At 40.2% G+C, this 13,944-nt stretch overlaps 1 protein-coding gene across 9 annotated transcripts in view; it reads right to left on the reverse strand.

Moving 5' to 3' along the window:
• Positions 1–13,944, reverse strand: part of STXBP5 (syntaxin binding protein 5) — a 282,257-nt gene that overhangs the window by 23,233 nt on the left and 245,080 nt on the right. For all 9 annotated transcript variants that reach the window (XR_013621432.1, XR_013621431.1, XM_078768412.1 and 6 more), the window contains exons 15-19: positions 7,163–7,362; positions 6,400–6,569; positions 5,760–5,885; positions 5,443–5,588; positions 5,231–5,296 (exon numbers count right to left, since the gene is read on the reverse strand). Coding sequence is in view for 7 of the 9 variants with exons in the window: in XM_078768412.1 (XP_078624538.1) it covers positions 5,231–5,296; positions 5,443–5,588; positions 5,760–5,885; positions 6,400–6,569; positions 7,163–7,362 (708 nt within the window). In the remaining 2 variants the exon portion in view is untranslated. The remainder of the gene's footprint in view (positions 1–5,230; positions 5,297–5,442; positions 5,589–5,759; positions 5,886–6,399; positions 6,570–7,162; positions 7,363–13,944) is intronic.

Below are 13,944 nucleotides of genomic sequence, written 5' to 3' on the forward strand. Positions count from 1 at the left end.
GATGCAGCGTCTTTTACACCACCTTATTTAACACGCGACATCATTTTCACATGAGGAAGGTGAGCTTCACAATAATAACTTGAAATTCTTAATCACATTGATATAAAAAGTTGAAATAAGCCACTTTCAGCGAGCTGAGCGAGTATCGTGACATATGATGCACACATCACATGGGACAGACAAGTCTGATGTAACCCCATCATGTAAATGCTGCCCAACTACCTGTCATAAATGTACATGTATATATGACTTTGCTTAGTTATGATCGAGCACCTAACTCTCTATCTGCTATGTTCTTATTTTTCTTTAAAAAATAGTGATGCCGCTCCACTCCATATTTCTACATCAGCATCCATTTTACACATGAAAATTCTATATACGTACAACTCTCCAAGCGCTGACCTTTGACAAATATTCTAAGAAAAAAAAAATCATCACTTTTAACAGTATATTGAGCATTCATTTGGTGTGTGCTTTTGGCAAATTAATTTTGACGAGTTATTTGTTGTAAAATTACATATAGTGTAGCAGCATAGCAAACCTGTTGTGCATTTTGTGATACAAGCACCAAATTTGGCACAAATGTACATTAATATGTTGCGAACATTTTCAGATATTGGGCCACTTGAAATTCCGTAATTTTTTTTTTCAAATTTTTTCAAATTTCGTAATTTCAAATTTTTCGGGTGACACCGTCACAATTTCGGTCTTCGAGGCCGGCCGATATAGTGGGGCGGCTTAGCCCAAATATTCAAAAGAATTGTGCATTTTGTGATACAAGCACCAAATTTGGCACAAATGTATATTAATATGTTGCGAACATTGTGTGGTCAGCAATGAAGACGAGAGTCTGAATTACATGTATGCAAAAGACCTTGTGAACCAGTGAAGCAAATACACGGGTAAGCATGAATTAAATCTAGGGCATGATATAATTTCCATGATGTTTACCTCTACACTCAATGGTGGAAGGAGGTAATGTTTTGATCCCAGCTTGTCTGTATGTCTGTTTGTCTGTTAGTCCACAAAATTCCAGACAAAGCTTGTAGTAGTGGTAGTTGTAGTGGTAGTGGTGATAACAGAAATTGTTATATAGAACTGAACTTATATTATTATTATATGCAGAAAATAACTTCATTTCTATATGCCCTGCAGTGGACAGGTTAATTGGTTTATGCACTGAAGGGGTCACCCTGGTGTGCACTGCTGTGTTCTGCCTCACTGAGTTGTTCAGGTATGATGTACTCAGCACAAGCTTCCGGTCGGCCCGGAGGTGGGGGTGCGGGGCCTGTCACGGAACGTCAAAACAAACGGCCTGTCGGGGCCGCCCAAAAGTCGGGCGTGAGGGGCGCGTCCACTAATGGAATGCCTCTCGCTTCCCAGATCGAGGGCCACGTGGTCAGGAGAACCTCGTCCCTTCCGGTCACACTTTGCCTATCGGCCGGCCTCGAAGACCGAAATTGTGACGGTGTCACCCGAAAAATTTGAAATTACGAAATTTGAAAAAATTTGAAGAAAAAAAATTACGGAATTTCAAGTGGCCCAATATCTGAAAATGTTCGCAACATATTAATGTACATTTGTGCCAAATTTGGTGCTTGTTTCACAAAATGCACAATTCTTTTGAATATTTGGGCTAAGCCGCCCCACTAATAAGTTCTTTGCTGTTTGCAAAAATTACGACTACACTATTTCAGCTACGTCATCACCAGTTCCCACTTCAACCACCATTTGCCACGACAATAAATAAGGCCCAAGGACAAACACTATAAAGAGTTGGCCCTTCACCTGGAAAAGACTGCGTTTTCCCATGGACAACTTTGTCACTATCACGTGCAATAGGATTTCACATCATCAGTGAAATAATAAATAAATGGTGGTCCACAATATCGTACCACTGCCAAAAATATCGTTCTCCCAGCAACACTCTTGTAGCACGTCCATCAATTAAAACAATCTCGGCTTTGAAGTCTAGACACCAATCAGACATCAACAATTATATCTTCTGAAAGCCAAATCACCAATGATCTCATCATAGCATAAATAAACCTAAGCTTCCATCCTGACTACGAGAATCAACAGGGTCACAGTAGGGTATGAACAAATAATCAGATTAACTATTTAAGCCTCCCCCTATAGGATAAAGGGAGGCTTATCGCTGTTGGACGGTTTGTTTTCCAATCAGTGTCCCCAATTTTAATGATACCCCAGTTTATTCGACCCCTAGGAGTACTAAAGCACCATTTCAAAAAAAAAATTCTTCCTGCACTCCCAATTTCCATGTTATATCACACAGTTGACTGGGACTTTCAGAATGAAATTTTGCATCAACAATGGGAATAAAAAGTATACAGGGTTGCCTGTTTTTGATTTTGACCTAATTTTTAAGGTCATAAACTAATTATAGACATTTTAAATTTTCCACCATAACTTGACTAAGGCTTGTCTGATTAGAACAAAACTGCCCTCTAGATAGCCTAGAGCAAGGTACATTTACGCTTAAATTAAATCATACCCCTCTCGGTTAAAGGTCAAGGTCTTACACCCCTCGGAGTAGTAAACCACTATTTAGGTTTTTCTCCCTTTTTTATGCCAATGCACGAGGACCTTCAGAATGAAATTTTGCATTAATAATGGGAATAAAAATTATGCTGGGTTGACTTAAAACTTAGTTAAAGGGCAAATAAAATTAAGGCCATGACCCAATTATAGACATTTTACCATTTTTCACGATAACTTGAGGAAGGTTTTACACCCCAAATTAAAGGTCAAGGTTAAATGACGTCTGAAAAAACAAACAAACTCATTTTGTGTCATCATTCAATTTTGCAATGCGGATTTTCTCAAATACCGCTTGGCCGTCCAAAATGTTCTTGGATCATAATAATGGACCTGCACTGAATTTGTGCACCTCATATTTGATTCATGTCCTTGACCTATTTTTTCAGATTGTGACCTCATTAACAAAAAACTACTTTTTCATCAGAACTTGAATAATTTTTCTCCAATTTTCATGATGTTGAATTGTATGGATATATTGTAGATGGGGACACATTTTCTTCATTTACACTGTATCCCGAGATGTTGAAGGTCAAGGTCATACATATGGTGGTCCGAAGAAAAATATGCCATCATTGGATCGTGGGCCAAGCGTAAGCCAGGGGAGGCTTACCCTTGGTGATCGCAGAAATCTATTTACCAATTGCCATTTTACTGGGTCCCTTTGCTATAGTATAATGAAAGTTAAAATGCAGATAAATTCTGTCCATCTCATTTTATACAAAGCAGCTAATGAGGCTGTAGCAGAAATATGTTTATTGCATGTTTGCACAACTTTACCGCTGCTTTACCATGGTGGCTGCTCAACACCAAGCCTGTTTTTTTTTTACCTCCACCACCGAATGTGGATGGACATTATGATTTCACCCCATCTGTCTGTTTGTTTGTCTAAACAGGATATCTCAAAAAGTTGTGGATGGATTTGGACGACATTTGTTGGAGAGGTTGGGTATGTAACAAGGATGAAATGATTACATTTTGGTGTAGATCTGAATCAGATAATTTTTTAAAGTGATTCTTCACCATTGAGTGATGGGGTGAAAACCGATATATAGCAAGATATCTCAAAAAGTTATGGATTGATTCAGACGAAACATGGTGGACAAGTTGGGTGTGCGACAACGAAGAATTGATTCGATTCCGGATCCGGATATAAAAAGTTTAAATTGTTAAAAAGTGACTTCACCCTTGAGTGATAGGATCAAAAACGATATGTAGCATTATATTTCAAAAAGTTGTGGATTGATTATGCCAAAACTAGATGTAGGTGGGAAGAACAAAAACAAGCTGATTAGATTTTGGTTCAGGCCTGGATCCAGATATGACCTATCAATGAGATACAAAACGTAAATGGTTCAGCCTTGCTGAGCTGAGCTCTCCCCTGAGCATCATTCCAGTTTAAATAGTTGCACTGGTTTAGCTTTATAAAGTAGCTTATTATGTCACGACAATATTTTCTGTGTGGAACACCAATCGGATACAAATCTGTTTGTAGTTTCATTAAAATAAACCCTCTAACACCACCCTATAAACTACTTTATCCCACCCTTCCCTCCAAGGCTTCAAGTTTTGGTAGCATATTGATCACTGAAGGGCAACTTCCATCCCTACTTGTGATCGCTCTGCACCTCTTTCGCCACCCCCACCCCTCCTCCCCTCCACTATATTTTCACCGTTTACTTTTCTCTGTCTCTCTCTCTGTCTCTGTCTCTGTCTCTCTCTCTCTCTCTGTCTCTCTCTCTGTCTCTCTCTCTGTCTCTCTCTCTGTCTCTCTCTCTGTCTCTCTCTCTGTCTCTCTCTCTGTCTCTCTCTCTGTCTCTGTCTCTCTCTCTGTCTCTCTCTCTGTCTCTCTCTCTGTCTCTCTCTCTGTCTCTGTCTCTCTCTCTGTCTCTCTCTCTCTGTCTCTCTCTCTATTCATCCCTTTTTAAGGCATCCACATTTCCCACTGCCAGTGTGTTGCCTTTTATCTTCTGTGACATCACTCCTCCACGAGCATAAATGTTGTACTAAAAAAAAGAGCTCTCCTTCTTTGGCGAGCACAGTATCAACATACGATTTCTGTTGGAGAAAACTAAGGCATACATATGTCTCACATTTACTGGCTGCATGGTCAGACACATAAAAAGGCTAATTTGATGATCTTGCCACAGCCAATACATTGTGACCTCATTAAAACAAATGCTAGCTATGTAATCACACATCGTCTGAAGAAAAGATAAATCAGAGTCGTGTGGCGATGCACAGGCCCATTTCACACCCACAATGCGTAAAATAAAGTAAAATAAAGCGTTCGTTCTTCTATTCAAAAATCTATCTTCCAGAAGGAAGCATTGAATGGCCTATAAACATCATTTCTTTTTTAAATTATTATTATTATTATTATTAGAGTTCACTTTATGCATGCTTGGGCCACATTTGATGTCTCCGACCAGGAATGGTCTTGAGTTAAAGCAAGGAAGGGGAGAAAAGGAAGAAAAGACACAAGGATCTACATACATTTTACACATGCAAGATGGGAAGGGGGAGGTGAGAAAGAAATAGTTGAGGACAAATAAATAAACTTTTGAATAATAGTTGTGCCGTTAAATGAAGAAATAAACAAAGTAATAAATAAAAAGAAGCAGAATCAGGAAGCATCCAGAAGAAAAAGAAACAAATGGTGGCCAGTCACCTGATGTCGGTGATTTGCTTCGTTCAGACTCCTGAAGCCCACTAAAGTCTGTGATGTCCCCTGAACCTGGGGTGGAAATAAGTCGGTACAGGTGTGAATACTGCTTTTAAATGGATAATACTTGAGGAACCTGGAGGTAAAAGGCAAAATGCTGTCCTAAAGTTCAAATTAAAATTCAATTTAAAGGACTGCAAAACAAATTTCACACCCACCGCTTTGCTTGCCCTTCCGCGGCGAGCGCAGCTGCCGCTGGGAAGGATCACACAAGTTGTATATCTCCATGGTGCTCACATTGAGAAGAATAGACTTCTGAAGATAATCCACGATTGCTAAGCCGTTGCTGTTACCAAAAGCAACGCTGAAAATAGGAGGAAGAAGAAGCAAAAGCAAAAAACCAGAAGCACAAAAATAAGGAAATATGGCAATTGTCATGGGGAGAAAGACAAAAAGAAATAAATTAATAAATAAGGGATTGTGGAGAGAGAAAAAAAGAAGAAGAAAAAAGGACAATGGAGGACAGGTCTCATACAGACTATAAGCAGAGTTCAATTCCAAGCTGGTAATCTGCTGAGGAGGTTCTCCATAAACCCAGAGAGACTGAATGGCGAGCTCCGCTTGGTACCCAGCTTGCTGTTTCAGTGCATTTGACTTAACCCTGATGCACAAGGATGACAATGGTAGGTCTAATATCAGCAATTTAAATATTACAATACAGCAACTACATCTGTGCACATCAAAATGGCTTTCAATGTGCTGCAAAAGACATCCTTCCAAGTGCTACCCTTCCTCGACACAACACAGTTATAACACCAAATAACTCGTAGCTCTTCGCTAACTGTACTCATGGCCAAATTAGCCAACCTCACCCTGGCCTATACTGTCAACTTTAAGTTACACTTGTCCTAGACTTGGGCACAACCCTTCAATTGTAAATTCCAAAATGAGAATGATATCCCTCCCGCAAGACGTTTGGTTAGTCGATCACGAAACTTAGATAAAAACATGATGATGGGAATATCCGGCATTCAGCCAATCGAAGGCCAAAACGATGGCAGCAATTCATGGGTTTCAACTTATCTCAAGCCTTTATGAGGCAATTTCAAACAGAGCTATTCATCAAGCTCCTGGGATTAATGTCTTTGTATAAAACTGTCCACAACTTTCCTTACTTGAGACTTTCCAGAGTGCTTGCAATGTTGGTGGTGTTGGGGTTGGATTCAGCTATTGGAACTGAATGACTTCGTGTGACAACCGCTTGCTGCTGCTGTTGCAACGGGCTTTGATCTCCTTGTGGTGACTCGTCATTGTCGGCATCAGATTGCATTCGTACCTCCAATGCCTATAGAAAACACAATTATTTTGCCAACAGAGCAAATAAGCAAAACACAAATTGTACAGCTTGCAGCGACACCATTTCCTTTTGGTGTTATAAACTCATTAACTCGCCTCATCAGTGGTGCCTTTCATAAAGCATCGGAAAGTAAAATGGTCAATGCAAACCCAACTATTGCAGTACATTATCTGGAAAGATAAGTGCATGTAAGTTACAGTTTTACCATTTTGCTAAAAGTGCAATTCCATCAAGAAAATGGTTGCAGAGAAAACTTTGTGGCATGTGGTATCGGAGATTAATTAGCATAACTACGACAAGCCAATGGCACCATCAGTCAGAGAAATAATTTCCCTTTTTAGATGGTCGAGTAATTTGGTAAATTGAGTCTGCAGTCAAAACATGCATAATGGCAGCAAAATTGCCTTCTTGATACAATTGTTTATACATGTGATGTTAAAGACTTCTAATTATCAGCAAAGAAGATTCTGACACCCTGAAAAATGCTTCTTTGGAGAAACCATCATTGTATCATCAAGGATGTCAAAACCTATCAGTATTTACAATTCAACAATTGGAAGGTGGTTGAGGCAGGATCTTACCACTAACTCAACATTGGACTCAAAGCGGCTGAAACGGTACATGATAACATGCGCCGAGACACCCGTGACGCACAGTACACGGCTCTCTGGACACCAGGAAAGAATCTGCACAGCAAATGGGTCTTCATCCGGCAGATCTCGAAGATGTGCCTTCTCAAACACCTTTGAGGTCTTGAGGCGGTACAAGTGCTGAAGACTAACTGTGGGACATTGAGAAAAGCTTTTGCAATCCCAACCAATTCCTGCGTAGCAGATATTGTAAAGCATTTCACTGCACACATTACCACATGTGTGGGAAAGATTAAGAGAGAAAGAATAAAAAATGCATGTATTTGTATATTCAACAATATACGTGACTTATGCAGTGACCTCCTTCTTATTTTGTATGCAGCACAAGGATGTGGGGTAGCGTCTTTGGCTGAAGCAATGCCTTCTGTTGGTTATGGTAGGTATTTTTAATTTGTTCATGGTGCCGGCGAAAGCTCGCCTACTCTTCGCGAAAGACACCATGGGATCTTTAACGTCCACAAACGAATGCTGGCACACGGGATGCCCAGTTTAATGTCCATCCAAGTGACAGCACACACATTGATGAATCATCCTGCCTGAGAAACACCAGGATGACAGTTTATAGCTGTGTCGGGATTCAAACCCAGGTTAGACGGCTCAGAGGTGAGGGCACGTATCTCAAGGGTGTCGAGGCCATCCTGATGCAGTGGCCTTTTCTTGAAAGATAACATTGACCACACAAGACAGGATCTATTTGTACTAGATTCAACATGTACAAATAATAGAAGATCCTGTAATCCACAATGGTCCGTATAGAAAATATAGGAAATAGGTATGATACTTGCATGTTATACTTTTTAAATTCCGAGTTGTATACACAAAGAATTAAGTTAAGCACCCCTACACAAAGAATTAAGTTAAGCACCCCCTAATCCTGTCCTGAACCTGAACCCCCTCGAGCACGTTTGGGACATGTTGGGACGACAAATTGCGAAGATGGTCCCTCCAATAGCCAATCTGGATGAATTGGAACGTGCATTACATCGGGAATGGAACAACCTGCCACAGCAACGCATACGACGGCTTACAGGGTCTATGAGACGTAGGGTTGAGTCAGTGATCCGATCACGTGGGTCCTACACACGTTATTGACGCAAAGATCGCTAGAGGTCTTCTCAGAACAATGACTGTACGTTAGAAAACATAAACGTCATCCACACTGTCCGTGATGGACCTATAGCTCCATACTTAAATTGAGGTGAAAATATGCCTAAAATTCCCAAAAAATTTCACCTTAAATTATTCAGAATAAAATATTGAAAACGGCATGATTGTTATGTTTTTATGTGACCATAATATCACTTCTCCAGAAAATATAGCAATATCATGGGTATATTACACTGTTTTGACGACAACAAACTTGTAATGTGCGAGGTTGTAAAAAAACGGGGGGGGGGGGGGGGGTGCTTAACTTAATTCTTTGTGTATATTTGGCCTACATGGGCAAATTAGTTGACACCGACATCAACTCAATGAAGCTCTTAGTTGTAATGTTTCTCACAAGCTCGTAATAACGTCAGAAAAGATCGTAGAACCACTTACCTTTCAAAGAGTTTTGACGTTTGAGCTGGTTTTAACGGATCCAGAAATAATGCGAGAGCAGTACCTACAATTGGCTTTAAAATTTCCATCTATTTTGCTCGAAGAACAAACAGACTCAAAGGTTACACCTTTGAGAAGATGATGTACATGGAGCAAATAGCAACCCACCCGAGTGTTGATCTAGGGAACAAACTCGCTCGGCATTGGCGATATTGCTCGTGGGTTCGTTTCACAGATCAACCACAGGAGGGGTTGCTATTTCACATACAGGCCAAGGGCACCAACCAAATCACAATGATATTGTACACCGCTCCTTTCCTATGCCATCTCCAGGCATTGCAAATCGTCACTGCCGGGCACCAAAGGGGGCTCGGCAGTGACGCACGCTGAAAGGGAGTACTCAGTTTTCACTCTGGTTGTTTGTTTTCTTGTTTTCTTGTTTGTTTGTTTTCTTGTTTGTTTGTCCGGGCGATATCTCAGCCATCCTTTGAGCTGAGAAGGTGAAATTTCGGCACAATAGTGAGCAAGTCCTTTGTCAAAAACAGTATTTTTTGTTTTTTGATTAATCAATTAATTGAGGAGTTATTTAATTATTAGAGATTAATTAAGTACTTATTTAATTAATTAAATTTCCTTTTTCATTTGGCCAATATCTCAGGCACCTTTTGAGCTGGGAAGCTAATATTTGGACATGACAGTGACCAAGTGATGTGGCTATCAAGGATATTTTTGATTTATTGATTAATCAATTAATCGATTAATTATTCAATTAATTACTGAATTTTTTTTTTTTCAGTTACAGATTCTGATGAAATGGTGGTGGTTTATGTGTTCTGTGACCGAATTGATTAATAATTTAATTTTTTAATGATTATTATTTATTTATTTTCATTATTAATCATTTATTTATTTTCTTTCTCATTTCGCCAATATCTCAGGCACCTTTTGAGCTGGGAAGCTAATATTTGGACATGAGTGTGACCAAGTGATGTGGCTATAAAGGATATTTTTGATTTATTGATTAATCAGTTAATGTCTTAATCGATTCATTATTTATTGAATAATCAATTAATTATTTAATTTTTTTATTAATGCCTTATTTAATTAAATTTCTAAAAGATACATCTTTGTATGAAGCACTAGTGGTTTAGTTATGCTATTAGCCAATTGATTAAGAAAATATTTTATGATAATCTTTTCTTGATTTTAATTATACAATTAATCAATCAATTAGTGTACACCTCTCCCTCCCAATGCAGCCTCTATGAGCTGCACTGCGGTATTGCCGGGCGGCGAAGGCGTCCCGGCAATGCCGCGCTGTAGGATATTTAATTATTTGGCATGGGGGCGGTGTACTTTGAATGTATCTGTACTTGTTTTCCTCTCTTTTTCTTCAACACGACGAGTTACCGTCTCTGATTCTACAAGTTTATTAATATCCGTTACATATACTTAGGCAAAAGCCTTATCATGTCACTTCACTGGGGGCCGATTAGATGTGACGTGTAAGTGGAAACCGATGCACACCAAGTTGGGTTTTGGCAATGCGAAACCCGAAGCGAAGCTGAATGCGAAAAACCGAAACCGAATGCGAAAACCTTCGGACACCGAAGTTTGTTATGGACATTATGTTGCGAATATTACGGGCCATTTTGATGTTAACATGTACATTCGCGTTTATTTTTCTGTTGCAATTATATTCATCTGTTATTTGTTGTCCGATAACCACGTCTTTTCTTGGTTGCAGCCAACAGAATACATCCAGGAAAGTGGTACAAACCCAGTTGATACAAATCATATTCCACTTTGTGTTGCGCCCATTCCTACACGGTCATGTGCGTTATCAGTTTGACTTGCAATTGAGGATGGCAGTTAAGACTAAAGTTATACGTTATCACATTATACTTGCGACTCACACGCTACTTGTCATTACAATAGGATTTATTTGTCAATCATATAAAACACAATGTCAGTTTGTGTGTTTATACAGATGTCTGTCCCCCTTCATAAGGGTACGTTTTAAAGGCCAATCTTTTAACACGAATGTGTGTTCACCATTCTATTTTTGGGGATAAAACAAACTCAAAAAACACTTTTCGTAAAAGAGTAATGATGTCTCTTCTATTGGAATTGTAGATGGTGACTTGCAAACCGAGCCTCGAGGGCGGTGTACATAATCATTTTTAAAAAATATAACAATAAATACAAGGGGCAGGGAGGTTAAATTAGCTGCAACGCACGCAGAGTAAAGCAAGTGTTCATTTATGTCCGCAGCATGTCTAATAAATAAAGAAGATATAAGCACACCTGACACTAGGCCGGGGCTTATTCAGACTTCAGGAGGCTGCACCGTCAAATAAACTGTTCCAACCAGTCATTTTTGACCGGCTTTTTACTTGTTAACAAATAAAACATTATTTCACGGTTGTAATAAATCTCTATATAATCGAGGGAAAGTATTATGTACATTTCATCTACTCCTCCGAGAGGATTTGACCGAGGAACTTTGAGGTTCTCTCAGATAGAAATGAAGGTTGAAATGAACACGTCAATTTGCTTTAGGTGGAGAAACTATGTTTGAGGTTTGCAATTTAAAAAAGTTGAATATGGGATGTTGTGAAATTAACATCATTTACAGCAATCCTTTAAATTAATTATATTTAAGTTTAGGAACAACCGATACTGTACAATTAAGTGTGTGTGTGTGTGTGTGTGTGTGTGTGTGTGTGTGTGTGTGTGTGTGTGTGTGTGTGTGTGTGTGTGTATCTCTTCTCTCTATATTATAAAAGAAAGTTTTTGTTTGTTTGTCTGCGCAAGCTAATCTGAACGGTGAAAGATAGGAGGAAACCTCCAATACAAAAAAATGTCGGGACGGGCCCCGGGAAAGTTATAGGCTAGGTGGCGAGGCCGGTCGAGACCGCTTCGGCCGGGCTGGGCCCATTTCGCAATTAAAAGCAGAGCTGAATTATAGTAGTCAATCTTCTATGGCTGCGAGTAAAAGCTGAATTATGGTAGTAAATTCATTCAAAAAGAACCCGGGCAACGCCGGGTGCTTTCGGCTAGTGTGTGTGTGTGTGTGTGTGTGTGTGTGTGTGTGTGTATGTATTGTTAATATATACATTGTTAAATATAACATTAATATGTTAATATATACTGAAACGCAAAAGAAACTTACCACCTTTGAAACCTTTAAATATCAACAACAACACTGCGTGTAGTAAATGTGTGGACTTATTTGTGGACAATAGTGTCCTCACTGTCAGACAAAACGGTCACGGATGGTCACTTGAACCTTCAATGGTCACTTCATAGCACAGCTGTTGAACAGCCGTTTTGACTGTCAGTGATTAGCCAAGGGGTATGGGATGATTTTAATGAGCTGCACGTGATGTCTTGATATTGGCTTTAAAAAGGCCAGTGCAAAATGGGCATTTTGACCGAAAAATTTGACCATTTTGACCAACTTCAAAAAGACCGAAAACGCAAAAGAAACTTACCACTTGTTTGAAATGTAATAAAATTGTAACAGTTCAAAATAAAACAAACCAACAATTGCTAATTGAAACATTGGCATTTTATTGATGACATGTCAAGTTTTTGACCAAGATACACCATCTCATCAGTTTGTTCTACAGTACAGAACAGCACAGGGTGCAATGTCAGTCCCCTTTCAATAGCGTGTGTGGCCACCATTGTTTTTGACACAGGCAGTGCATCGTCGGCGTATACTGCCTACCAGTCTTTGGATGGATTGCTGCTGGATTCTGTCCCACTCAGTCCTCAATGTCTGAAGCAGCTCTGCCCGTGTCCTGGCCCTGCCAACTACGCGTCTCCCAAGCTCATCCCACAGGTGCTCCATGGGATTCAGGTCAGGGGAGAGTGCAGGCCACTGCATGGTGTTGATGTTCTCGCCTTGGAGAAATGCAGTGGTAAAGCGAGCAGCATGGGGACGAGCGTTGTCATGCTGAAAGTTTCTCAGTTCTGGGTGGTCTCAGGTCTCAGTTCTGGGTATTTAAAGGTTTCAAAGGTGGTAAGTTTCTTTTGCGTTTTCGGTCTTTTTGAAGTTGGTCAAAATGGTCAAATTTTTCAGTCAAAATGCCCATTTTGCACTGGCCTTTTTAAAGCCAATATCAAGACATCACGTGCAGCTCATTAAAATCATCCCGTACCCCTTGGCTAATCACTGACAGTCAAAATGGCTGTTCAACAGCTGTGCTATGAAGTGACCATTGAAGGTTCAAGTGACCATCCGTGACCGTTTTGTCTGACAGTGAGGACACTATTGTCCACAAATAAGTTCACACATTTACTACACGCAGTGTTATTGTTGATATTTAAAGGTTTCAAAGGTGGTAAGTTTCTTTTGCGTTTCAGTATATATACGACGGCCAGTCAATAAGTAACCATAAAATGGCGATATAAATTCTAGAATGTAATGTGTGTAGTTTTAGACGACATATGTCATATCTATGGGGAGGAGTCATGTTAGATCCGGCAACATTGAGCATATGACGTCACTAGAGCAGTTCCAAGAGGGCGGCTCCCTTACAAGCATGCACCAGGGAGGAGGAACGTTCTGTCATCCGTTTCTTGGGAAGTGAGGGTGTGAATCCCAGTGAAATCCATCGCAGAATGAAGATGCAATATGGTGACGGATGATTATCGCTGCAGCAGGTGTATGACTGGGACAGGAAGTTTAAAAGTGGTGTCCAGTGTGGCAGATGCTGCTCACTCGGGCCGGCCTCACACAGCTAAAACACCAGAAATGGTCGCAGGAGTTGAGCGTGTGAACCGTCGCATTACGCTGGATGAAGTGGTCTCCAAATTGAACGTTAGCCATGGTTCAGCACACCATATCATTCACAATGTGCTGGGGTTCCGCAAAGTGTCTACAAAGTGGGTGCCTAGACAACTGACACACGAACTGAAAGAGCGGCGAGTGGACGCATGTGAAGAACTTCTGCAACATTACGAAACAGAAGGCGACACTTTCTTATAGCGCGTAATAACTGGGGATGAAAGCTGGATCCACTACTTTCGGCCAAAAAACGAAGTGGGCAAGTAAAGAATGGTGCCATTCAACTTCACCGAAGCCCAAAAAATCCACACAAAGCCCGTCCACTGGAAAAGTGATGCTGATGCTCTTCTGGGATAGCCAAGGCCCACTTGTA

The sequence above is a fragment of the Myxine glutinosa genome, chromosome 14 (genome assembly GCF_964187855.1).
Source record: "Myxine glutinosa chromosome 14, kmMyxGlut1.1, whole genome shotgun sequence".
Lineage (NCBI taxonomy): Eukaryota > Metazoa > Chordata > Myxini > Myxiniformes > Myxinidae > Myxine > Myxine glutinosa.